At 40.5% G+C, this 25,963-nt stretch overlaps 1 protein-coding gene across 2 annotated transcripts in view; it reads right to left on the bottom strand.

The window, feature by feature from the left end:
• PDE11A (phosphodiesterase 11A) overlaps positions 1-25,963 on the bottom strand; it is a 218,185-nt gene that overhangs the window by 39,752 nt on the left and 152,470 nt on the right. For both annotated transcript variants that reach the window (XM_050969014.1, XM_050969012.1), the window contains exons 11-13: positions 15,609-15,755; positions 15,397-15,504; positions 2,804-2,913 (exon numbers count right to left, since the gene is read on the bottom strand). In XM_050969014.1, coding sequence (XP_050824971.1) covers positions 2,804-2,913; positions 15,397-15,504; positions 15,609-15,755 — 365 coding nt within the window. The remainder of the gene's footprint in view (positions 1-2,803; positions 2,914-15,396; positions 15,505-15,608; positions 15,756-25,963) is intronic.

The following is a 25,963-nucleotide window of genomic DNA, read 5'->3' as shown; positions in this document are numbered from 1 at the left end:
GCAGGGATTGCCTTTTCCTCTACCTTTGTACCAAGCCAGTCCCTAGTACATATAATAACAATGGTATATAGCAGGCATTTGCAAAACTCTGCTGTAAAAGAGCCTCAAGAGTAGTTAAAATGCTGTCCCTGCAGTGGGCAACATCAGAGTGATTTTAAAAATACTAAGGAGAAAGAGGAAGCAAAAACAGATGCTGAAACCATAAAAATCTAACATTCTTAGAATATATTTCTAATTGTGGTTATTTTTTATAAAAGCTAGTTGCAAAATTTGTAGCATACAGTTTAAAAGTTCTAAGCTGAAACTTTAAAGGAAGAAAAACTATGAAATGTAATTATGAAACTGAGAATTGTTGGAAGGTGGAGGGGAGTGGGATTGGACTGTCAGAGTAGATTAATGTTCACCAGTATTTCACTTCTGGGACCCAGCCTAAAGCGACAAGGTGGGTTTTCTTTCCAAAGAAATGAGTATAAGAGATTATGCTAGAAACGAATAGCAGGCATCTGCTAAGAGCATATACTACAAAGCTGTACCATACTGATATTTAATCAACAGGGGCAGCAGTAATAGAGAGGGGGAGAAGTGAGAAACATCATCCCTAGAGAAAACAGTGCTGAAGTGTACTAACAGAGCAATTTCAGATAACTGTGATGTTGCTCTCATCATATACCTCTTGATCTTTCATCACACAAAACACTGGTACTCGGCACTAAGATAAAACAGGAAAATATGATGCTCAACTTTATAAGTAAGCTTGGAAGAATAAATCACAGCTGCTGTTATGAGAGGTACAATTTCTGTTTTCAGGGATATTTTATCTGTGTGTCATGTCTTCTCTTAAATGTCTTCAATAATTTCTTTATGGCATTAGAAAAAGACAGTATCTTCTTTGTACTCAGTTGTCAGTTGTACTGGAAGTAACAGCATTCAAGTACTGAAATCCTCTATTTCAAACTTCTCAAGGGAAATATTACATTCCAATAAACATTCCAATAGAAAAGCAGTTAGGTTAATCAGAGTCTGAGTCTATAGGGATTTAAATCCTACATAAGTCTTATCTTTGTGAATTAGGAACATGAACATCAATCAGCAAAGTTTTCCCATTTGTCTTACACAGGTTTCCCTTTTTTCTGCTTCTCATCAAGACTCCAGCAGCATAAAGCAGCTGGTGATACTTTGTAACCTTTGCACCAGCAGTCCGGTCTCTTGAGCGCTGCAATTGATTTTTCTTGCCTTGGCAAGTGACAAGCCAGACACTGTCATTGTTTCTTTGAGAGTGAGCAGCAGCTGAGGAAACAGCAGCTTAAGGAAATGCTAACTGGGTGCATCAGAAACATCAATATGGGTGGAGTGTAATGACACAGTTTGCCCTAAGAAACAAAACAGCCAACGTACACTACACACTGTGGCACACGTGCTTTTTTTTGCACAAAAATGTGTTGAAGGGGAATAAATTAGCACAACAGCTCTCTGGCTTTCAAATAGCTGTGGAGTTGGCCGCCTCTTCCTTTGGTCCACAGGACTAGCAGCAGGGCAGAGCCACAAAACCATGCTGCGGCCCAAGGACCACAAAACCCATCTTTTTTTGGATTCTGGTTATCTGCACATGGTCACGTTTCCTTTATTGCAGAGAGCCAATGAAACAGTATAGGTCCTGGATTAGACATCTCTCTGACAACTCCATTGCAGAGCTCAGCTGAGATGTAGCAATGGGAGATTTCTTGCCCCATTCCAAACATGGATGGCAGGGGTAGGGGTGGGAAAGGAGAGAGATGCCCTTTGATCAAAGGAATCTCCTTATCACCACAGGTAAAAAGAAAGGAGTAAACCCTCCCTCCCCCACTACACTAAACCGCCTCTACCAGCACTCGCGTGGAGGAGGGGACTGCTTGTGGCAGTAGAGCATAATTGTGTAAGCAAGGGTTGCAGTATCAGGCCCAGGACCCCTAAACTAGATTTCCTTTTAGAGTGAAATTCACTGGGATCTGTACAGCAAGTGTAAGACTCCACTTAACAGATAAGAATCGGAATAGAAAGTCTAACACACAAGCTCAACAGCATATCCATCAACCAGCTGGCCTCACAGCAGTGCCTTCACACACCCTATGCACCATGCCAGAGGTCTCCAAGCCAGCCTCATAGTCTTACTGGAGCTAGGCCAGGAGAGAAGCCACATACTTGTGTTTACAAGGAACTAGTGGCCCTAGTACTCTGCACAGCTGGTGTGGCGGAGTTAGGCTGGAATAACTGCCACATCAGATTGCACGGATCCCCACACCACAGTTTTAGGTTGGTGGCAACCATTCCATATGCCAAAGATTGAAAACTTTGGCTTTATGCAGGTGGAGTGAATGTTTTCCTTTTGTGGACACAAGGCTTCAGTTTTACCTGCTTTTATTTAAATGTATTAAATAACTGGAAAAGGTTTCACAATGATTCCAACATACCAGCCAAAGAGAGATTGGGGTATTTGCAATGCTTCTCATACTCAGTGTCGGCAGGTCTCTATTTCGCAGATACTCTGACTGGAGGGATCATCAGTGTTTGGCATCACATTTCTATATTAGGTGTCAGTTCACAAGGGGCAACCCAAATCAAGAGCATGACACAAAGGGCAAGTCAGCAATTACCAAAAAGAATAGGGAATTATAAAGATGGATAGTCCCTCATTACATGTAAGCACAGGAATATTTGGCCTTGGCCTAGGAGCCCTGAAATTAATGCTTCATTCTTTATCCCCTGTCACCTTTTGCTCTGATATGGAAGGGAAACAAATTAAAGTAATAAGAATTGGAAAACTTACTTGGCTTGGAAGGCATTGTTGGTTCCCCTGTGGTCAAGGTCATGACATAAACATCCCACAATCAAAGCTAAAATTTCAATTTCAGTCAGAATCTCCTGAAATCCTGCCGTCTGAGAACAGAAAAAATAACTATTAGAAGCAGGAAGGGATAGATAATGTTAGTCCATTGAGTAACAGTCATCTTTGTTTTGAAACCACCATCCTTTAAATAAGGACAAGATAAATGCTTGCTTTATTGTCATATTATGTTCACTGCTCTATGCTAGATGGTTAGTGAAATAGATAATGTCCTTGTAGTGATCTATTTCTATCTCTGTCACAGTCTTAATACTCTCTTCCTCAGTACCCAGAAGGTGCAGTGGGAAAAGAGCTGAAAATAAAAACAATCCTCATCAACAATAAGATGAGAAGTTGAATTTCCATATGTGAAAAACCATGAAAAAATCATTTCTGTTTTAAAATTACTGTCTACTTAATAGAGACTTCTTAGATCCTGAGGTGCTATATTTTTTATATATTGTTGGAGACAACTTACAAGCTAAATCAAAAGAGGCTTAAAAGAGAGAACCTAAATATCAGCTATGCAAATACTAAAGCAGTCAGAGACTGTTTTGTTCACTGCAACAAGGGGATTAGAAACAACGTTCCATGATTTTAGGTGGAAACACCTTGAATAGCATAATTCTACTAGAAATACCCTGCATGAGTTTGAGAGGAGATTTTTCTTAAATAACACATTGGAATTCGTCAGCAATAAAACTGATATGGTAGATATGAGAACTACAGAATGTACTTTAGGCCACATCATGGCCACCATAGCTCACATGTGCTGTTGTATTTTATATTTTTTTTAACTTCAAATCCAACCCAAGGCAGAAATTGGAACTCTTAGTGTCTGGGACAATACTTAGATTCATGAGTGATAATGCACCATTGGCACCAGTTAGGTCCTGTCCCAAATATGCTGGTGGGAAGAGAAGAGGTGATGATGCAGGAAATCCCATCTGACACTAGAATTCCCCTGCAGGGAGGTAGCCATGCAGTAGTTTGTCTGCCTGAGCAGCCTGAGAACAGGGGAGGAGGTATTAGCATTGCTGATCGTGCTAAATTTCCCAGAAAGGGTTTGCCTGGGTTGTTGGTTGTGCCCAGGCAGACCACTGTGCTTTGAAGAGCTATGCTAGAAGGACTGCACGATATTCTTTTCCTAAAGATACAGCAGGACTCTCTTATGAATTTGCTCCCACACAGCACTCTTGGAGATATTATGCCTGCTTCTGCCCTGTGCAGGCATAACGTCTTCAGACACCTCAAATCACACATGTTGCATTCTGTACTACTCCATTCTCTTGGAGCCTGTGTCCCTAAGAGGAATAATTTGGTCTGCAGATTTTGAAAAAGCATATGGTAATGTTGATACCAAAAATGACAGGCTAAGGTAGGAAGTCATTATATGGGGCCTGACTTTCAGTAGTGCTGAGCACCAACAAATTTAACTGAAGCCCATGGGAGTTGCTGATGCTCAGCACTTCTGCACAATCAGCTCCACAGAATGCAAAATAGTTTGATGGATAGCGGAGTATCTCCGAGAAGGGAAATAAGCAATCATGACTGTGAATTTCTCCAGCTCAAAAGAGGTTAGCGCTGGAGAAGACCAGATATTGATTTCAGCAGTTGACCTTTGTTGGGAAGATGCATTATGCAAATAATTTTATTGAGAATATGGTATGTAAAATAGAAAAGTTTGCTAATAAGGCTAAAAGCAGAGTTGTGTCCACCAAGGAATCAGCCAATTGGGAAAAAAACAAAAAATAGCATGTGACTGAAATGACCAATCACACAACACAAATAGCAAATTGTGACTAGGTCAGTGGCAGCTAGTAATGAGGGGAGCAGCAAGGCAGCATGGCAGGCTTTCCTCTCAAACCAGTGAAATAACAAAAACTCACATACTGACCATGGAGGGCAAAACTAATGGTGGCTGAAGAACATCTGCAAGAAGTGTGGGGAGTCAGAGTGTCAGAGCCACAAAGGAAATATGCATATGAACTGGGTTCAACTGGAAAGAGAAGAGGCAGGGAAGGTATAGCTCATCCCATCATAAAAGAGAATGCATGAGTGACAAAATGTGTCTGAGTGGGTTTTGCTGCTGCTAAGTGAGGAGAGGTGCAAAACCAATTGGAAGTGCAGTAAGAGGTAGTGTGGAGGGAAAAGGTGGCCATTTGATAGCATCTGCTTCACAGTTACAATAAGGGAAGTCAACCCATGTCTCTGAGAGGATTCAAAGGAGCCCAAGGGAGTTCAGTTTCCCCCCACACAGTATGTCAGTGCCATTTGGGTCTCTGATGCCCCTAAACACCTTCACCCATGTGCCGAATTAATATTGATAAATGCATAGTAAAGCACACTGGAAAGCATAATCCCACCTATACCTATAAAATGATGGGGTGTAAATCAGCTGTTACCACTCAAGAAAGAGATCTTGGAGTTATGGATAGTTCTCTGAAAACATCCACTCAATGTGCAGCGGCAGTCAAAAAAGTGAATAGAATGCTGGGAATAATTAAGAAAGGGATAGATAATAGGACAGAAAATACCATGTTGCCTCTATATAAATCCATGGTATGCCTACATCTTGAATCCTGTGTGCAGATGTGGTTGCCCCATCTCAAAAAAGACGTATTGGAATTGGAAAAGGTTCTGAAAAGGACAACAAAAATTATTAGGGATATGGAATGTATGAGGAGAGATTGATAAGACTGGGACTTTTCAGCTTGGAAAAGAGACAGCTAAGGGGAGATATGATTGAGGTCTATAAAATCATGACTGGTGTAGAGAACGTAGATAAGGAAGGGTTGTTGTTTACTCCTTCTCATAACACAAGAACCAGGGGTCACCATATGAAATTAGTAGGCATCAGGTTTAAAACAAACAAAAAGAAGTATTTCTTCACACACTACACAGTCAACCTGTGGAACTCCTTGCCAGAGGATGTTGTGAAGGCCAGGACTATAACAGGGTTCAAAAAAACTACATAAATTCATGGAGGATAGGTCCATCAATGGCTATTAGCCAGGATGGACAGGGTTGGTGTCCCTAGCCTCTGTTTACCACAAGCTGGGAATGAGTGACAGGGAATGGATCACTTGATGATTACCTGTTCTGTTAATTCCCTTTGGGGCACCTGGTACTGGCCACTGTCAGCAGACAGGATACTGGGCTAGATGGATCTTTGGTCTGACCCAGTAGGGCCATTCTTATGTATATATTACAGTAACACCTGTTGAGAACTTTACTTTGCAGAATATTGACTCTATAAACCATAAATCCTACTTTAGTAAATCTTAAATCACTTATCACTGATATGATAAGCCATCAGCTTTCTTGGCCTGCTGTGCCAATGTCACATGAAGAGTCTTATCCTTCAGGATGCTAAGTGCTTTCAACTCCCATTCATTTCAGTGGGAGTTGCAGATGCCCAGTACCTTCCAGTGGGTGCTCTGCACCCTACAGGATTGGACTCTGTCTACATTTCAAAAAGGCTGGTCTAAATGCCAAAGAAGATTCTACACATGAAGCATCCATAGATGGAATAACTTGACTATTATTAAATGGTGGCTCCTGAATTGTAGATGAATTGCCTTTAAAATGTCATTTCAATAACAGTTACAAGAGCAGAGGAAGCATCTGAAAAATACTGTCTTTTATTTTTTTAAGATTATTCTCCTACAACAAAGAATAACAAACAAACAAAAAAAAGTATAAATAAAATAGCTAGTGACCTGGCAATATGATGTGCCAAGTTACAGTCCAAAGAAACTGTCCATGGTTGAGTAATAAACCACTGAACATTGGAGTTTTATAATGGAATTCTGATGCCGTAATAAATGGTCCTCAGCTTAACACAGGGTCTGATTGAATTCAAGGATTCAGCCTGCACCATAAATGCAGGAGTACAGATTAAGCAATTTACTAACAGTAGCAATAGCTCAAGAATAAATTCAACTTTTTATTTAATCAAAAATCTTGTCATGGAATACATAAATAGGATATTTCACTTAATAAACACATTTAATTTAAAAACAGTATTATGGTAGTAGGATGTCTGCTTTGCACATATTGCAGGAAGACAGAGAGTGGCTGTGTCCCCCACTTTTTAAATTTACGTGTAGAGAGGAAATATACGTAGCTATGGATGATGGTGTAATAGAATTTATTTTCACCAGAACAGGAATGACCCATAACTCATGAGTGGCAGAGCTTAAAATGAGTTATGGAGGTCATTCTTTCATGTGAGGAAATGAATCGCATTACACCTTGCCCCACTTTTATGTGTTTTGTTATTAGCAGACTAGATGCGACTTTAATTATCTGTTGCTTTACTTTTCTTTCATTTTTACTTTTTCAAATAAATATTGATGAAGGGTGTGTCAGATGAAGGTTACTAAGTTAGGGCCTGATCCTATGAACTGTTCTCATGCCACATTCATGAGTATCTCACTGATGTCAATGGGAGTATTCGTGAGTTAGAAATACAACAGTGTGGTATCATAGGTATGCACCCTGCACTGGCTAACTGGAGGTAGCAAGCTAAGTCACCTGGTTGCACCTGGGCCTGGCCAGATTAAGATGAAGCTAAGATGGGGAAGGAGCTGGATGGTGAGCATGAAGTGTGGCAGTGCTTCCTGCAGCTACCATTGGCCGGGAACTGCGAACCGCGGCCACTGGGAGCTGTGGGTGGCCATGCCTGCAGACAGTCAATGTAAACACTGTTTTGCAGCCCACCAGTGGATTACCCTGAGGGGGTGTATGCAGCAGGTTGCCCACCACTGGCATAAAGGGAGGAAGCCCAGGTCAGAGAGAGGCTGCAGGGAGAGAGGGGCCCCGAACTCTGCACTACCTCTCTAGTTGCTAGAGAGTGAAGAAAGGGCATGAAGAAGTAGGTGTGCAGCAAGCTCTGGAAGAAACTGTGGAAAAGGGCCTAAAGGAAGACTAAGGTAGAAAGAAGTCCCAGGAGGCAGTGAGGCGTCTAAGGGCTGGTCTTCACTATGGGGAGATCGACGCTGCTGCAATGCAGCGGGTGTCGATTTAGCGGCTCTAGTGAAAACCTGCTAAATCGATGGTCTCCGGTTGACCCCAGTACTCCAGCTCCCCAAGAAGAGTAAGGGAAGTATATGGGAGATGTTCTCCCGTTGACGCAGCGCAGTGAAGACACTGCGGTAAGTCGACCTAAGCTGTGTTGACTCCATCTACATTATTCACGTAGCTGGAGTAGCGTAACTTAGGTCGCCTTACCCTGGTAGCGTAGACAAGGCTTCAGGGAGCAGACTGTAGCTGTGTGCTACAGGGTCCCTGGACTGAAATTCAGAGGAGAGGGAGGGTCTGGGTTCCTTTACTGGCCGCTGCGGAAGGAAGTGAGGAAACACCCTGACACAAGAAAGACTGCTGAATTTGTAGCCAGAGCTCTAGGGGAAAAACTCTGAGAGGTATGCTCCACACAAGAGCAGGAGGACAGCCTTACAGAGCCTGGGAAGGGATAAAGAATTATGTATGTTTTTTGAGTTTAGCTTATTGGACTCCTTGTTTACTCTGGAAGGAGGGACTAAATGTGACTTGGTCGGAGGACTGAGTCATGAGAAGAGGCAGACCACAGTGGGACTGTAGGCAGTGGGGCAGTAGGGAAGAAGAGCCTGCTATGTCAGGCTCGGCCACAAGGAGGTGTTCTAGCTATGAGTCCACTCCGCCACATGTGAGTTGCAGGACTGGCCCTATAGTTTTCCTAGGTTCAGCCAGGAAGGAAGCAAAAACATGTCATTAAACATATAAAAGAAGTGAAATTATTAGTTTTAATTTTTCTTTTTTAAAACTGTATTTGAAAGCTACCTTCTCTCCAGTGTTGAAAGTAATTTGGATGCAATATACAGTAATTATTTAGGAAAAACTGCCACTGAAATCTATCACACTTTTGCATTTGTAAAGATGGCTGAATCTTTCTCTCCCTTATTTAGTAGACTGAATTTTAACTCTTCTTTTTTTGGTAAGTTTTTTAATGGAAATTATAACGTGCACAACATTGAGACAGTTTTATTTAAGATGGTCTTTATGACATTGATGTCTGACTGATGGCATATTAATTGTATTGTTATGACAAGCCTGTTAACAAACATTTACAGTCAGTACAATGGTGTGTTAACCAAGATGAAAATTTAAACCAGAAGGTAACAAACTGCAGCATGCTCTCATTTTTATACTTTTATGTTCCATTCTGTATTCTTTGCCCATTTAAAACTCCTATTAATTTCAAGTGGTTCAATCCATTTGAGGCTGTGGTGGGTTTATGTCCCATATAGTTAGGACTCAATCCTATTTCTATTTAAATCAACTTGAATTTTGTCACTAACCTCAGCAGGATTGGGTACTTAGAGAGCACCATATTGCAGTAAACCTTACCTGAGAACTCTCTAAAATAGACACTATAGACCATAAGATCTATTCAGTTCGTTCTTAGCATTATCACATTATATCTGTGATGCAGAAAAACCATAGCTCTCTTGATTAATTTTTGCCAATAGCACTGGTAATTTTGGAGGGGTTAGAGATGGGAGTACAATGATTGTAGTACAGGAACCTTTAGAATATGACTGCACTACAATTAGCTGCCCTTTGGCTGGCCTGTGCCAGTTGACTGGGGCTCTCGGAGCTTGGGCTAAGTGACTGTTTAATTGCAGTGTAGATGTTCAGGTTCAGGCCTGAGCTCTGGGATCCTCCCACCCCACTGGGTCCTGGAGTCTGGACTCCAGCCTGAGCCTGAACATCTACACCACAATTAAACAGCACCTTAGGCCCAGCCCTGCAAGTAGGCTGACATGGGCCAGCCCTGGGTTTTTAATTGCCATTTACCTCATATCCTTAGAGAACCTTTTGCCACAGAAATCTATAAGTAAGAATTTACCTGGAAGCACCTTTGGACATTTAACACGTGACTTTTATGTATTTTATTCAAATACCAGTTCATAATTAGGAACACCTTCAGACTAAAGGTAGGACCTCTATAAACAATTAAGGCTTGGATTTTCAAAGGAACCTATGAGTTAGGTGCCCAAATCCCACTGAAATATGATGTGCACAATCTGCAGTCTGTGAAACCCTCCTTATTGTCCCCAGTTTGAATTAATAATAAACTGTTCAGTCTGTCTCAGAAATTCAGATTGCTGGCATCACAAATATGGATTTTAAATCTGCATCACATCTTCATTTAAAGAAACATAGAGCAGTGTCCAAGGTTGTAAATCTGTGCGCTGTGGTATTTTGTCATTAGTGTTGAACAGCATTTCCCTTGTTCAGCACCACTGGAAGCACCATCATAAATTGTGTGTGTGTGCATGCGCATGTGCTTTTTCACTCTGCTACCAGTGAGTTTTTTGTAAAATTCTAATATTCCATAAGCCGCTATGTAAGCTTTCAGGTAGAAGGGAAATAATACAATTTCTTCTGGTCAGCTCAGATAAAGTTATATGAAGGTTTATATAATAAGGCTGTGATGGACAGCAGGCAACATAATTATCTAAAAATTACCACAGCTGAAGAGCAAGTTAATGAGACAACCATTCAATGCAGGAATACTGATTTCAAGAGGAAAACTACCCTTAGTCTTGAGAAGCAGGATAACAGAGACTGATCATAATTGACATACCACTAAAGTATTGTTTGACCTCTGTCCCTTTGAATCTGACCTTATTTTTGAAAATATAAATATCTTTAAAAGTCAAGCAAGCCTTCAAGGTCATTTCAAAGTCACTATCTTCAAAGTCTGGCATAATCTTCCTTTTGACCCTTTTTTTATAATATAGAAAATTAGCTAAATTGACTTGGGCCTGATAGGTACTGATATTACTTTTTTTGTTTAATGTAGTTAAAACATTTATGCATCAATCAACAATGTTTCTGGCATATTGGCACAGACAACCCTTAATGTTTTTTGGAAGACAACATACTCTCCTATACATCTGCTTGTATAGTACCTCAGCATATAATCATGAATTTATCCTCTCACAACCCTTGAGAGGTAGGGCATTATTTTTCCCATTTTGGAAACAGAGGCACAGAGAAATTAAGTGACTTGCCTATGGTTACACAGAGAACCTTTGCCAGAACCACAGACTGATCCCAGTCTGGTACCTTATGCACAAGACTAACCTCCCTAGCCAAATTGAGGCACCCAATCCTGTTCTCAGTGAAATCAACATCAAAGTTGGCACAAACTCACTGTAAACACAATCCCATTGCACCACTTGTTTAGCAGTTTGCTTACAATCACTTGCACAGTTTTTCTTGGATTTTCGGATTGACTATGATGAGGATGGTTTGAAAAATTTAGATGGGTTGGGCTGATATAGTTATCTTACACAATGTTTGAGAGGATTCTGAAGTTAGGTTCTGAGAACTACTCTCAAAGCAAGTGAAGATTTAGGCCTAATAGACCTGATGTCAAATCTTTGAAGAAAGCAAGATCTATATTCCTCACCCCCACTCCTCATGCCCATTTAGTCATCTCTAGATGAAAAGAAGCTACCTGGTAGGATGGAATATTTTTTCCCACACAAAAAAGCAGTATATCAGAAACTTGGCATTAGAGCACCACCCAGAGGACAGTTTACATTATAAATAACATTTGTGGCACTTGCTGAGGAAAAGGTGCACACAAACTGGTAGCATCTGATAGAAATACACAGAATTTAATTCAGTCCAATTTCAAATGATTAAGCAGTTAGCCTGGCTTCGGTTTTACTTCTCAGGCATGTATCAGTGGCTTGTCTGGCATCTTGTTGTCCTTTCTTACCTTATAACATTTGAAAAATTACTACTTGCCTGTATATTATCAACTTGGTTGTGAAGTTTAGCATAAGGTTCATACACTGTGTCTTATGCCACAACATTTCAGATACAGAAAAGTGTCCTTGTAGATTTGCCCGCAGAAACCATTTTAATTCTATTTATCTGAACAACTTCTCTCCAGCTATAAGAATACTAAGAGCAACTGCTAATCTCTTTCTTCTTTAGGCCTTTCTCCCCACTAATTCTGGCTGTATTAGTGACTCCTTTTATTTTTCTGCCTCGCTTTGCACATCCGTGTAACACGGATATTAATACTTACCTATCTTAAAGGAGTGTTGTGGGGATGCATTAGATCATATTTGTGCAGCACGTGTATGACCATGTAAAGTGCTAAGGACCTGATCCAAAGTTCATTGAAGTCAATGGCAAGACTTCAGTGGGCACTGGATCAGGCTCAATCTGATCCATTTACAGGACAGGTTATGCAGCCTCCTCTGACAATATTGCCAGTAGCAACATAATTGATGCAAATGTTTTATAGACTGGCAGGTGGCAGGAGTCTTGAAAAGCAGTAATACTCACATGCCCTCCCTCTCCCTTTAGAAAACAAATACACAATCTTTGAGATGCACCTGGTTTCCAGCAAAGCCCTTGCTTGGTAATTTCCACAAATAAGCCCAGGATTCTCCAAAATGGAGATGTTAATTCTTGGATTGGCAGATTTCTGTCTGGTGCCTGATTAATCTACTTTTACAAACCATATATTTCATGTCAGATTTCACCTCTTAGAATTCTGCTATTCCAGTATGTGACATGTTCCATCCAGTTCTTTTACTTATTCTTCTGCAAATATTTGGATGGAGGGAGCCTGTCAACTCCCAACTGATTTATAGAAGTTCCTCCTACAGTGCCTTGAGGAGATGTAAGCAGTTAACATTGTACAACAGAGATCTCATTAACAGAAAACTGAATAAATCAGCATATGGCATAGCCATACAAAGAAACATATGGTAGCCCACCATCAATTTATGGTAGCTCACATTTGCCATAAAAAAAATTTCAAGCAGAAAAGATATAGATGAAACTTCTATGCATGGCCCTTGATTCAAAGGGATGGATGCTGTTGTGGCTGAGCCATAGGGCAGTGATTCAGAACTCTTGGGTTCTCTTTCTGCCCACGTCAGCCACAGGCTTCCTGTTATGACCCTGGGAAAGTAAACAGACCAGTATTTTCAACAGTGGCCCGGGCTTTTACGTGCACAAATTTGCGAGTATCCAACCAAGACACTTTGGGTTTGATTTTTTCCATGATTAATCTGAATCCAGTTGGATAAAGCAAGTCGCTTTGGCACCCCAGTTATTGTATTATCTGCTCAATAATATTTTAGTATTGCTTCCCAAATGATGGCTTTGTTAAAAACAAATTTAAAAACAGCAGAACTAGGAAAAAAAAAGTACACAAGTTTGTGAGGAGAAACTGAAATTTTTTAAGCTTTCTTTACATTTTTTATAAGAAAAGAAGCAGTAAAACTGTCATTCACTGTGGAAAAATCAGTTTTGTCCAGAAGATAGACATTTATCACTTTTTCTGCAGAGCTGTGTTTGTTGCCACATACAACAACAATTTTGCCCCAGAATAGGTTTGTAAATGTGAAGATATACAATTTCAAATGCAAATATTCATGGAGTGAACACAGGTTGTTTTGCCAAGATATGTGTAGCATCTCACATGCTTTTTGTTTTGGATAGATGTATGCCAGGGACAGGCAAATCCTTGGAAAATGATAAATGAAACTAGTTATGAGGGCAACTCTCTAGCTATGGGTATGGCTTATAATGTGAGTCGTGCCATGTGCCTAAGGCAAATCTTTAAAGCTATTCACCCTTTATACCCCAAGGCACTTAAAGGGTTAAAAGGTTTAAACATGAACAACTTTTCATAGTCGTCTTTCAAACTACATATGAGGAAATGTTTGCACAAACACTATACTGCAGGACCTTCTCTTAAAGCTCAAGATAAGCCAGTGAGGCTGTGTTTGGATCCAGATTAGATTTACGCTCGAGTTTGAGGCTGAATCAGGGTTCATGTTCAGTTTTGGGAGTTAAATCCTGCAACCTGTTAAATTTTAGATTCAAACAGTGCAAATCTCATGGTGGATCAGTTTCTACTGCCTTGAACAGTAGGGATCTTGCATCTGTTCTCAACACTTTCCACTATCAAGGAAATCTCTCAACCAGCTGTTTTTACCAAGGTTTCAGATGAATCTCAACCAGAAAGTAAGCCCCTTCCAGTTTTGGTTCTAACCACAAATCTTAAGAGAGAGTTTGGATCCAGGAATTCAAACTGTATTCTCCTAAAATGAAGGGATTTGCGATTTTGACTTTAGGCCATCTGTAGTTTAAAAGGAGAGCAATACAGAAAAATAACTAGAGCTATAATCCTTCTCTCGAGAGCTCTGCGTGTCTATACAAATGTGTACCTGTATCCGATCTGTGATTCGCAGATAATTTTTGTGGACAATCACAGATATCTGTGGATTTGCAGGGCTCTATGCTGGGGGCCGGGCTGAGGTTTCGAGGCATCTCCCCCTGCCGGAGCCCAGTCGATGAGAGCCACGTGAGCAGCTGTGGGGAGCCTGTGCGGAGTCGTGGACCCTCCACCTGCCATCAGCTGGACGGGGAGCTCTCAAACACTCCCCACACACACACCCACCGCAGCAGGTGGAGAGTCCGCCGCGGCTCCCCACAGCTCCCCGGCTGGGATCCATGCTGGTCTGGGGGGTGGTGGTGGTGGTGGGGAGACCTGTGGAGCTGCCTGGGGATTGCTCGGGACTCCCACCCAGGGCAGGTGGAGGGTCCGCTGCAGCTCCCCACAGCTGTCCGCCCTTACCTGGCTGGCTCTTACCATGGCCAGGCTGTGGCTCTGAGCCGCCCCAATTCCCTGCTGGAGCCAGGTCAGGGAGAGCTGCACTGGCAGCTATGGGAAGCCATGACGGACCCTCTACCTGCCCTGGGAGTGGGGCCTGAACAACATCCCACCCAGTGTCCCAGCACCTCCCCTCTCCCCCAGGCAGGTGGAGGGACCCGGGCTCCCCGCAGCTGCCAGCACAGCTCTCCCCAACCCGGCTCCGGCGGTGAGGCATTTGGTGGTTGGGAGAGGAACAGGGATTATGGGCATCATTAGGAGTACTTTATATGCAGAAAGAATGTTAGACCCTTTGATGGATATCTTTGATGAATACCAGAAAACAATATGCAGAGGCTGCAGAATCTATTTGGATCCTCTCAAAGGAAACCCATTTTTAAATGGTGTATAAGGCAATATCTCGTATATCTATTTAGCTGAAGCTAGGGAAGTAGCTGATAAGTATCATCACATCAAATAACTCTGCTGATAGGATTCTACACTGTCAGGTTTTTATGACCTCCACTTTCACATGCAGAAATAAATGCAAAATCAAAGATTTCAAAAAAGGAAGACATGGTAAAATCAAAATCTCTAGTAAGCTCCCAACTCCAAGATTGTCATCTGTTAATTATTTGTCATTTTAATGTGCCTGTGATATCACTGTTGCTAAAACTCTATAAAATGTTGCCAAAATTGTGCTCCCACAATTAGGATACTCTGATTTCTTATACATTGCTATAAAATAAATAACTATAATAACGAAAAAACAAATGTTGGAAAAGATGTTTAGACGCTTAAGACAATGTGATGATAAAAGCTCTTATGAGGCCTGTCCCTTTTGTGGAATACTTACAGTTAACATTGCAAACATTAGTTGGCACACATTGAAAGCATGCCTCCAGTTGTGATACAGAACCATTCGATAATTCTTCCTAACTGTCAAAAGCCACCTACACAACGTCTGAAATGAAAAGTACAAATTGTATCAGGGCTACTAAATGTGTACAAATGGGCATAGCACTGCCAAGACAAAGTGGCAGATATCTTTATAGAGCAGATGGTTACCTCATAGTCAATTTTAAATTTCTGAACCATTCCAAGCTCCATGAACATCCGGAGAGCTGCAGTAATCATGGCATCCACATCGAGTGAAAAGTCATCAAAATGGATATCGTCAATGCCAAGCTCTGACACCAGTGGTATGTTTGCTCCCTAGAAATGATAAAGAGAAAGGGAAACTCTTTGTTCAAAATTCAGGGTTTTTTCCTTTGTCTGATTCTTAGAACAAATTTATTATGTCAACCCTGACCTGCAAATACACTCTATTAGATCTAAAATTCAACTTGAACTTCTGTTGCCCTAAGCAAATAAGGGGAAAAAAATCTAATCTGAGTAGGAAATATGCTTACCATCAATACTGGAGCCTATATGTAGAATATAGACTATAATAGCTATCCTCTTTACAGCTATCAGAGGGGTAGCCGTGTTAGTCTGGATCTGTAAAAGCAGCAAAGGATCCTGTGGCACCTTATAGACTAACAGACATTTTGGAGCATGCATCCGACGAAGTGGGTATTCACCCACAAAAGCTCATGCTCCAAAACATCTGTTAGTCTATAAGGTGCCACAGGATCCTTTGCTGCTCTTTACAGCTATTATAGCAACACAGTATATTCTAGTGCAAAGTTTACAATGGTCAAATGCAACAAACATCTGGACAGCCAGCACCTGTGAATTTTAACTGCTACCTTTCAGAAATGGAGAAGTAAATACATCATCCTGCAGAGTTTCTCTAGCCAAATTTCCTTACAGCCCGTAGTTGTACAATTGTCCACTGTTATATACATAACAGGGTAATACAAGGGTAAGACAAGATATTTCTAGTGTAAATTATTTTTCAAATTTAAACAAATTGTTTGGAGCATTCAGTTCATTTTATAAATACATTTGCTTTTTGTAAATATAACACTGTATTGTCTTTTCTTAAAAAAAGGAAGAGTGAGTTTTTTATGCAAAATAGTACAATAGCGCACACTATTCTCTCTGCAATTATTGCATTTGTGCACCCAAATAAGTTAAATGTATATGGACACAGCTAGTGTGGAAGCTAACTAGCCATTTGCACACAAGTACCTGATTTGCCCATGCAGTCATTTTTTTTTTTTTTTTGGTGATTTAAAAAAACCCTGTATGTTTCAATCTTACATCTCCATTTTTGAAAACTCATTGGTTATAAACCTGGAGTGTTAGCAATACACACAACCTTTTCTTAAACACAAGTGCCTGCTAATAACTTTACACTAGGCTCAAGCTAGTTCAACCCCACCATGCAATACGAGATGGTGTGAACTTGCCACAATACAGTACAAATGTTGGAATGTTAAAGTGGCAGGTAATGGCCAACTAAAATAAAAAGTTATTTTTAATTCCATATCTAATGGAGGGGGCGTCAGTAGCACAAAAAATCACCATGACCAGTGCTAACTGAAAGGGGTTCACCAATCTAGAACTGAATTGGCAAGGGAAACTGAACGACCTTTCCAGGACATGGTTGAACTTTTGCAGGATACATGTGGGGAAGCTGGCTTTGCTACTACCTCAGCTATCTCTGCTCTGGAAACACAGGACTTCAGTTTTCATCAGTTTAGCATCTTCCATAGGAGCAAATCCTGAAAGCTTCTGAACATCTCCCATTTTATATCGATGAGAGTTACAAATGATTGACATCTCTTATGATTTGGCTAATAAGCACTAAAATCATTTTTTAAATAGAGAAAATGACAATTATTATAAAATGCTGTAGATGTGAAATATGAATTGTTGTTGTAGCCATGTCAGTCCCAGGATATTGGAGAAAGAAGGTAGGTGAGGTAATATCTTTTATTGGACCAATTTGTGTTGGTGAGAGAGACACGCAGTGTAAGATTGAAAGTTTGTCTCTCTCATCAATAGAAATTGGTCCAATAAAAGATATTACCTCATCCACCTTGTCTCTGTAGATGTGAAATTGGGTCATAACTGCTAAGTCTCTGCTATGCTGAATTTCAGGGAGCTACTAGACAACGGCAAAGTTTCTTATGGTTCACTCACTCTTCAAAGCTTCATCAGGCTGTTTGCGATGTATGTGGAGTTTCATTCCTCCATTAATACATGCATTATTTGTGATAAATGCACTCTTTGCAAAATGCTGCTGGAAGCAATACATCTGGGCCTTTTTTTAACTGAATGTTATAAGGAAGTTTATTGGCATGAACTTCAAAAGTGCTGGCAACAAAAGAGCTATGTTAGAAGTGGAGCTGGCTGAAATTTTTTCACCACAAAATGTGACACAACAAAAAATGTTGCTGGAAAATTTTTTACTTTTTGCCTTAGGTTTTTGGGTTTATGTTGAAAAGTCAAAAAATATCTGGAAAAATTTCAAAGACAATTAGGGCGGAAAAAAAAGTTGCAATCTTTCACAGGAAAGATGCATTGTTCAGACAACTCTAATTCAAAGGGAGATATTTGATGCTGTAGCTCAAATACACTATCATCATTTTCTTCTCTCTTTGTCAAAGAACAGAGTAGCAATGATATATTCCAAATCTATAACAAACTGACCCATTGGATATTAATAAAGCAAATCAAAGGAAATTTCTTCCCATATCAGTCTTAAACTTTTAAATATTTATGAGACTTTACATCCCTAAATTTAACAGGAGTGTCATAGTCTATAACTGGATTAATAGGCAGGAGATAACATTTGTATAAAAGAACCATTTGCTTTACAACAGCAATAAAGGAAACAATAGAATTACGAGTGCTGAAGCTAATCTGAATAATGTTTATAAAAATGACATGTTGTGTGGCTGCAGCAGTGTGCTGTCTGCACCTGGCATTGTCTGTCCTCGCTTTCTTATATCTGTGCTGCAGCAGTCTGGGGTTTATAGAGGAGGGGTCATCAAACTACTTCTTTTTTTTTTAAATTACAAAGGTATAAAAATATCCACTATCTAGAATGTTAAAACGCATACAGCCCTGAATCCTCAGAATTCCTAGGAGACTTCCTGTACAGCAGGGTGAATTTCATTGAATTTCTTTTGCAACAAACAAAAACATCTAAAAAAGTTCTCTTCTTGGAGGACAGGTGGGATTAAGGCTCCAGGGACTGGATTAATGGGGTAAAATTTGCAAGGGTGCCTCCTGATTTAGAAGCCACTGAAAGTCAATTTGAGAGACTTAATTTCAATAGGCTTTCAATGGGATTTAGGCTCCTAGTCACTTGGGCACTTTTGAAAATTTTACCCCTCATGAGTAAATATTTGTATCTTTCTCAGAATGACTGAGAACTCATTATGCACTGAAGTCTTTTTCCCCTACTACAGGCAGGATAATACAAATACCTTCATTTAGTCCTTATTCAGGGAAGAGTCACATAATCCTACCATAATCAGAAATGTACATGCCCTCACTGGTTGTAGCCAAACTGGGCTCAAAACAAAGATTTGATTTAAACACACATTGTTTTCATGATCCCTCTTAACACATAAGGCCCAATTATTCTTCTCTTTAAAAAGCTACAGGAGGGCCAAAATTTCCTGTCACCTTCAGACCAAAGAACTTCCAGTGTATCATTCCTTCCAGTGTATCATTCACTCCTGTGGGTGGACCTCAGCAGCCTATGGTGGAGGCTGGGGACCGTAAAATCATAGGGTTAGAAGGGAACACAAAGGTCATCTAGTCCAACTCCCCTGCCAAAATGCTGGATTTGTTGTGTCTAAACCATCCAAAACAGATGGGTATCTAGCCTCCTTTTGAAAACCTCCAGTGAAGAAGCTTTTACCACCTCCCTGTGTAGTCTGTTCTTACAGTTAGGAAGCTTTTCCTGAGATTTAATCGAAATCTGCTATATCGTAGTTTGAACCTATTGCCTCTTGTCCTGCGTTCTGTGGCAAGAGAGAACAACTCTTCCCCACCTTTTTTTATGGCAGCCTTTCAAGTACACCTCTACCTCGATATAACGCTGTCCTCGGGAGCCAAAAAATCTTACCGCATTATATGTGAAACTGCGTTATATCAAACTTGCTTTGATCCACTGGAGTGCGCAGCCTCTCCCTCCCTGGAGCGCTCCTTTGCCACCTTATATCCGAATTTGTGTTATATCTGGTGGCGTTATATCAGTGTAGAGGTGTAACCACTGTCATGACCACTGTCATGTCCCCCTTCAATCTCCTCTTTTCCAAACTAAACATATCCAGTTTCTTCAGCCTTGCTAATATGGCTTGCATTCCCTCTCTTTGATCATCTTTGTTCCTTGCCTTTGAAGTCATTTCAGTTTCTCCACATCCTTTCTACAAATTTGTGACCAAAATTGGACACCGTTATCCAGCTGAGGCCTAACCAGAGCCGAGTAGAGTGATACTATCACCCCTCATGACTTGCATGCTTTGCCTCCATTAATGCAACCTAAAATTGCATTTGTTTTTGCAACAGCATCGCACTGCTGACTCATGTTGAGGTTATGATTCACCACAACTCTCAGATCCTTCTCAGGGATCATCCAAGATCAGAGCACATGGACCAGAGCTCTGGCTGCCTTTGTCTCGAAGTGTAAGGTTGGTGGTGGCAAGAGCTCTAGGTGCTGACTTTCCCCCTAGTGGTGCCCATTTAGGGTCTGACACAGTCAGACCCTTTTTCCTCCTCATTTCCTTGCTGCTTTTATTTTAATGTACAAATATAATCAAATGACTTTATAACGTACATACGACAAGTGAACTGCTAGGAAATGAATGACTGAGCCCTGCTGAATCAATGTATAAAAGCTGGAATAATGGTCAGGGAGGCTCACCTGAAGGCCAGTAGTTTTGTTAGGACTTCAGCATCAGAAATTAAATGTAACAAGAGGGGACATGCTAAGGGTATACAAAATTTAGCCTCTGGTTTTGGGTATTGTCAGAGACAGCATAGTGGAATGGATGGATCACTGGTTTGATCCTAGGCTTCTATGGCTATATAAGGTGGGGGCAGAACCTAAACAAAGAAACTTTTTAGAAAATCAAGATTTGGGAAGCACTGAGAGTTTATTATTTCAGCCGAAAGGTAAACTCTGGTGCTCATACATCAGCAATGCTGGAGACAAGCATTTTATCATGTTTTCTGTTCTTAGAACATACTGGCTGTGTAGATTTTGTTTCTTTATGTTGTTAGCGTATAACTAGACGAAAAAAGATAGATAAATATTTATTCAGTTGTGTTCTTACAGACTCTGTGTGTGTGTGTGTGTGTGTGTGTATGTATGTATATATGTATGTATGTGTGTATGTATGTATATATATATAAAATCAGCTTCTGCAGTAAAAAAAAACACACACAGCATTTTAAAGTGTTCATACTGTAGGGGCTGAAAAAAGCAATCACATGCAGGGAAAGAGCGAGCAAGCAAGCAAACCAAAATAGGAAACGTCTGCTAGTCTCACTAAGTACATTTTCCATACTGGAAAGAAACCTGGTGTCACATTTAGCCTGGTGAATGTTCCTGCAAGCAACTTTACTTTTACTCTTATTTTCAGTTTGAATAATGTATCGCATTAAAACTGGCACACTGGCCAAAACTGCAATCTCGCCCTTGAAAAGATTTGCAAAATGTATTACTAAATATTAAATACCCTCAAATTCATTAACAAAACCAGATGTATTTAAACCACTTTTGGGAAAAATATTTCCCCTACTGAATAATTTGTGGATAGCTGCTGGTCAAAAGCTCATGGCAAGTGCCTTTCTATTTTGAGACTTAAAAATATTTACCACTGTCTCAAAATTGTGTTACTTTACAGGTTTCCCAAATGGCCTCACAAACCAAAGCTCTTCTAGATAAGAGGGGACTCTTGTTTTCCAGCACCAAAGCTGTATCAAACTCTAAATTAACATAACACTAGTCTACTCTTCTCCGCTAGCCTGATATACAGACAAGAGATCAGGGTCAAGACATGGTTTATCAATAGAGATAATTCTAGGAAGGAGAACTCTTACACAGGGAGAAATTAGAACATAGTGGAAACACATAAAACAGTTACCTGGAACATTAAGTGGTGTTGTTCAGTTTTGTAGCTCTTTGAGACAGGAGGTGGGCAGCTATGGAAATTTAAAGGGGCAATGACTGTAATCTCTCCTGTCTCTTGAACTGCTCCTTGTCTAGTCATAATTCACAGAAGCCAGTGCACACTGGTAAGCAGCACTAGGAATTTCTTTCACAAACTTCCTACCGATCAGATCATAACGGTAGTCATTCAAATAATTAGAATTGTTTATTTACACAGATCTAAATTTGGATTTCCCATTGATAATAAGAACACAGTGCAGGGGATCGTACTATATCTTGCAGTGAAATCTGGGAATTGTAAGATATTTTAGGTTGATCTTTGACAGTGGAGCATCCTTAGTCTTCCTCTATTCCATATTTGACATATTCAAATTTGCAGCAGATTCTGCAGTATCCTGCTTACAAAATATTCACTGCTATGGTGGCCATCTTATCAAGTGGACAGAGTGGATTGGCACTTGAGAGACATGGATCCTGTTCTTAGCTCTGCCAATGGCCTACTGTGTGGGCTTCATCTGTGTCTCAAATACCTTTATTTCTTTACACAGAAAGCCCCATAAAAACTACCTGCATATTTTATATGTGCAAAGAAATGTAAAGATACTTTTAAGTGAAATGTCTTTATAAGCAGACATTGTTATTAACTGTAGTGGGCCAAACTTTGCTTCCATTTACAACTGCACAAGGCCAAACCCAGTGTCTCCAAGGTGTGGCACATCTGAAATACCCTTTTGCATCTCTCTCTGAAGAGAATGGAGCTAATTGTTTTAGATCAGGGATATTTTAATGCCCACAGCAAAGGTGGTTTTAAAGATCTCCATCTGCCACTGCATCCTGCTGATGGTATATCTCTGCCCTTCATGATGCTGAATCAGCATCTCCTCCCAAGTGATCAGCAGCAGCAAAAATAGGACTATTCTAAAGAGAATTTTTGACTATTTATAGTAAAAGGAGTGAACGGGGAATAGAATCAAGGAGAGTCTGCATGTGTTCTGTGTGGATTTGAGTTTTACTGTGCCTAGCACAGTAATGTTGACTTCTTGCTCCAGGGTCAAAATTACGACTGTAAATATTTGCCCTTCAACAACTCCTCCCCACACTTCAACTACCCTCAAATTTTGGTCCCCGAAATGGGTCACATTACATGGGAATACTAAAGTAACTGGAGGCAGAGTGAGTAATGAAGTGGAGACAGTAGGAGGAATCTGGGGTTGTTTGAGGGAGCTTTATGGACACCTTATACACACACCCCTTACTTAATCACCCACAGGTCTGTCAGTCTCCCTTACCTTCCAGATTTCCACATCTCCTTTCTTGCCCAGAGAGTTCCACCTGTGTATCAACATAACCAGTCTGGGTGCCCCCTTCTCCACTGCAAAAATTAACTCTATTGCCCTCTGATTCGAACCTTGTGGGTAAGCTGTATGCACACTGGTGCACACCAGAGCCTGGAATGCTTAAGATAACTGGCATGCTGCAGTATTTCAAGCATTGAAGCTATAGCTGCTTCTGTTTATTGATGTAGGGGGTTACTACACAGCAAGGGTACCTTAATTAGCCTTGCCCTCATGAAGCTTAAAATGTGACACTAGCACTGACTCCTACTAGGAGACTCTGCTGACCTTGAGAGCACTGCAGGCATCATATTTTCACAGGAATTGGGTGTTACTGAGCAACTGCTCCAGTATTGTCAATGTAAGTGTTTTCCAGCCACATCAGACATGCATATTTTTTATTCAACTTATTTTCACTTTAGAAGACACAGTGGTTGAGCCGATTGCAAAATAAATAAATACATAAATAAAACTGGTTCTTCTTGGGGTGGATAGATTAAGATCAATTTATTTGTCTCCCCCTTTGTCAAGTAAAGATCAAGGAAGTGCCCTTGCACCATTTCTCACGAAGGTGTAAAAGCGACACCAGTAGAGGAAGAAGCTTTCAGAGTATAACCTATGCAAAGAGGCAGTGTGTTTGAGGAAATACGGTACTGGCCTGGAAGTCAAGACATCTGGGTTCTGACTCTACTGCTACTACTGACCTGCTGACTGACCTTAGGGAAGTCACTTCACCTCTTTATGTCATGGCTTCCCCATCTATAAAATGGGAATAATCATTCTTACCTTCCTTTGCAAAGTGCTTTGAGATCTGCAGATGAAAAGCATTATATTGCTTTGTCCTCAGTTGGCAAGTTAACAGTTCGGAACCCAGTTTACATACAAAATTAGAACAGGAAAAGTGTGTTTATCACTGTTTCTGAAAGCCATGTTTGGATGATGGTCTAACCAAATATTACATATGTTCATTATTAGTACTAATATTTACATTAACAAAATTCACTGGGTTAATAAAACTATTCAGCTTTTTCTATTAAATAATAAAAGCACTTGCTAAGCAACACATCACTCACCTAAACAAAACATTTGGATAACTCTGACTTAGTCTGGAAAAGAGAAGACTGAAAGGGGACTTTATAGTTTTCAAGTACATAGAAGGTTGTTACAAGGAGGTAGGAGAAGAATTGTTCTTAACTTCTGAGGAGAGGACAAGAAGCAATGGGTTTAAATTGCAGCAAGGAAGGTTTATTTATTTCAGTACTTAACTACCCTGTCAGGAATAAATTGCCTAGGGAGGTTGTGGAATCTCCATCACTGGAGATTTTTAAGAGTAGGTTGGACAAACACTTGTCAGGGATGGTCTAGATAATACTTAGTCCTGTCATGAATGCAGGGGACTGGACTAGATGACCTCTCAAGGTCCCTTCCAGTTCTATGATTGTGGGCTGAGAACAAAAGTCTGATATTTACCTTGTATTTCAGTGTATAAACCTATGTATGTATGACACACAGGTTTGGGGACTTTTAAATTTTATTTTGATAATGGCCAGAAAGGATAAATGGTTAGAACAACACTTCAGATGCTGACTCAGTGTTTCCACAGGTAAATCCTGAAATAGAGTTGCAGCTTTTTAAGTGACTTTCAAATATTTCTGATCAGTCAGTTGATCCTTTCAGAATCAGCTATTTTTTTCCAAACTAGGACTCATGAACAGAGATAAATGTCACAGAGTACTGAAGTAAAAATGTTACATTTCAAAATTTTGTCACAAAATATAATAGAAAAAAGCACAGAATACATTATTTATGTTAAGTATCAGAGGGGTAGCCGTGTTAGTCTGGATCTGTAAAAGCAGCAAAGAGTCTTGTGGCACCTTATAGACTAACAGATGTATTGGAGCATGAGCTTTCATGGGTCATGCATCCGACGAAGTGGTATTCACCCACAAACGCTCATGCTCCAATACGTCTGTTAGTCTATAAGGTGCCACAGGACTCTTTGCTGCTATTATCTATGTTGTTAAAATCAATCTTCAGTGCTAAAATTGTTTTCCAGCACATAGAAACAAAATGGCAGATTTTCTCCCCTCTTTGTAGGCTGTTTTAAAAGAACAGAGACATTAAAAAAAAGTGATTAATGGTCTAAAACATCTATTATTGTTAGGGGTAAAATATGTGAGTATAGTGTAGGCATTCTACAGAGCCAGAACTTTCCAAACAATGATTTCCCAAGGTGCACGTATGGAGAGCTAATGTGCTTCTGACCTATTTTAATAGAGGAATTGGAAATAATTAGTGTGTCATATACCACTCTGTAGTAACAGTTGATTTTTTTTTAATGGTTACCTGTATAGGTGAAGAGCTAATAATAATCCATTAGTGCAGTCCCAGCCCCAGAGTATTAAAGAGCCACAAGCAGCAAGACTAGGGGAAGTGTTTCCCAAATCATACTGCAGAACAGGGGTCAGACTTACAGGCTGCCTATCCCCACAAGGTCCTAACCTGCTTTTATGGGGGAGAGGGTGGGCTACCCACCCCATGTAAATGTAGGAGGGCAAGGAAGCCAGCTTTTTGTTCTCGAAATAGATTTAGGAGGAAGAGGAGAGGTCAAGTTGCTCCTCCCAGAAGATCCAGCAAGTGGAGAGAGCCCAGTAAGGGAGAAGGGAAATAGTCAGTCTTCTCAAAGGAGGAGGGAAAAATTCAGGGTCATTTGGGGGCAAAGGAAATGGTCCAAACTAAGGGCATGTCTACACTACTCGCCGAATCGGCGGGCAGCGATCAATCCAGTGGGGGTCAATTTATTACATCTAGCCTTGATGTGATTCATCGACCCCCGAGTGCTCTCCCGTCAACTCCTGTACTCCACCGCCATGAGAGGTGCAGGTGGAGTTGACAGGGGAGCGGCAGCAGTCGACTCACCGTGGTGAAGACATCACAGTAAGTCGATCTAAGTACGTCGACTTCAGCTACGTTATTCATGTAGCTGAAGTTGAGTAACTTAGATCGAT

Source organism: Gopherus flavomarginatus, chromosome 10 (assembly GCF_025201925.1).
Source record: "Gopherus flavomarginatus isolate rGopFla2 chromosome 10, rGopFla2.mat.asm, whole genome shotgun sequence".
In the NCBI taxonomy this organism is placed as follows: domain Eukaryota; kingdom Metazoa; phylum Chordata; order Testudines; family Testudinidae; genus Gopherus; species Gopherus flavomarginatus.
Note: the sequence above shows the minus strand (reverse complement) of the source record. Positions and strands in the feature narration are given on the sequence as shown.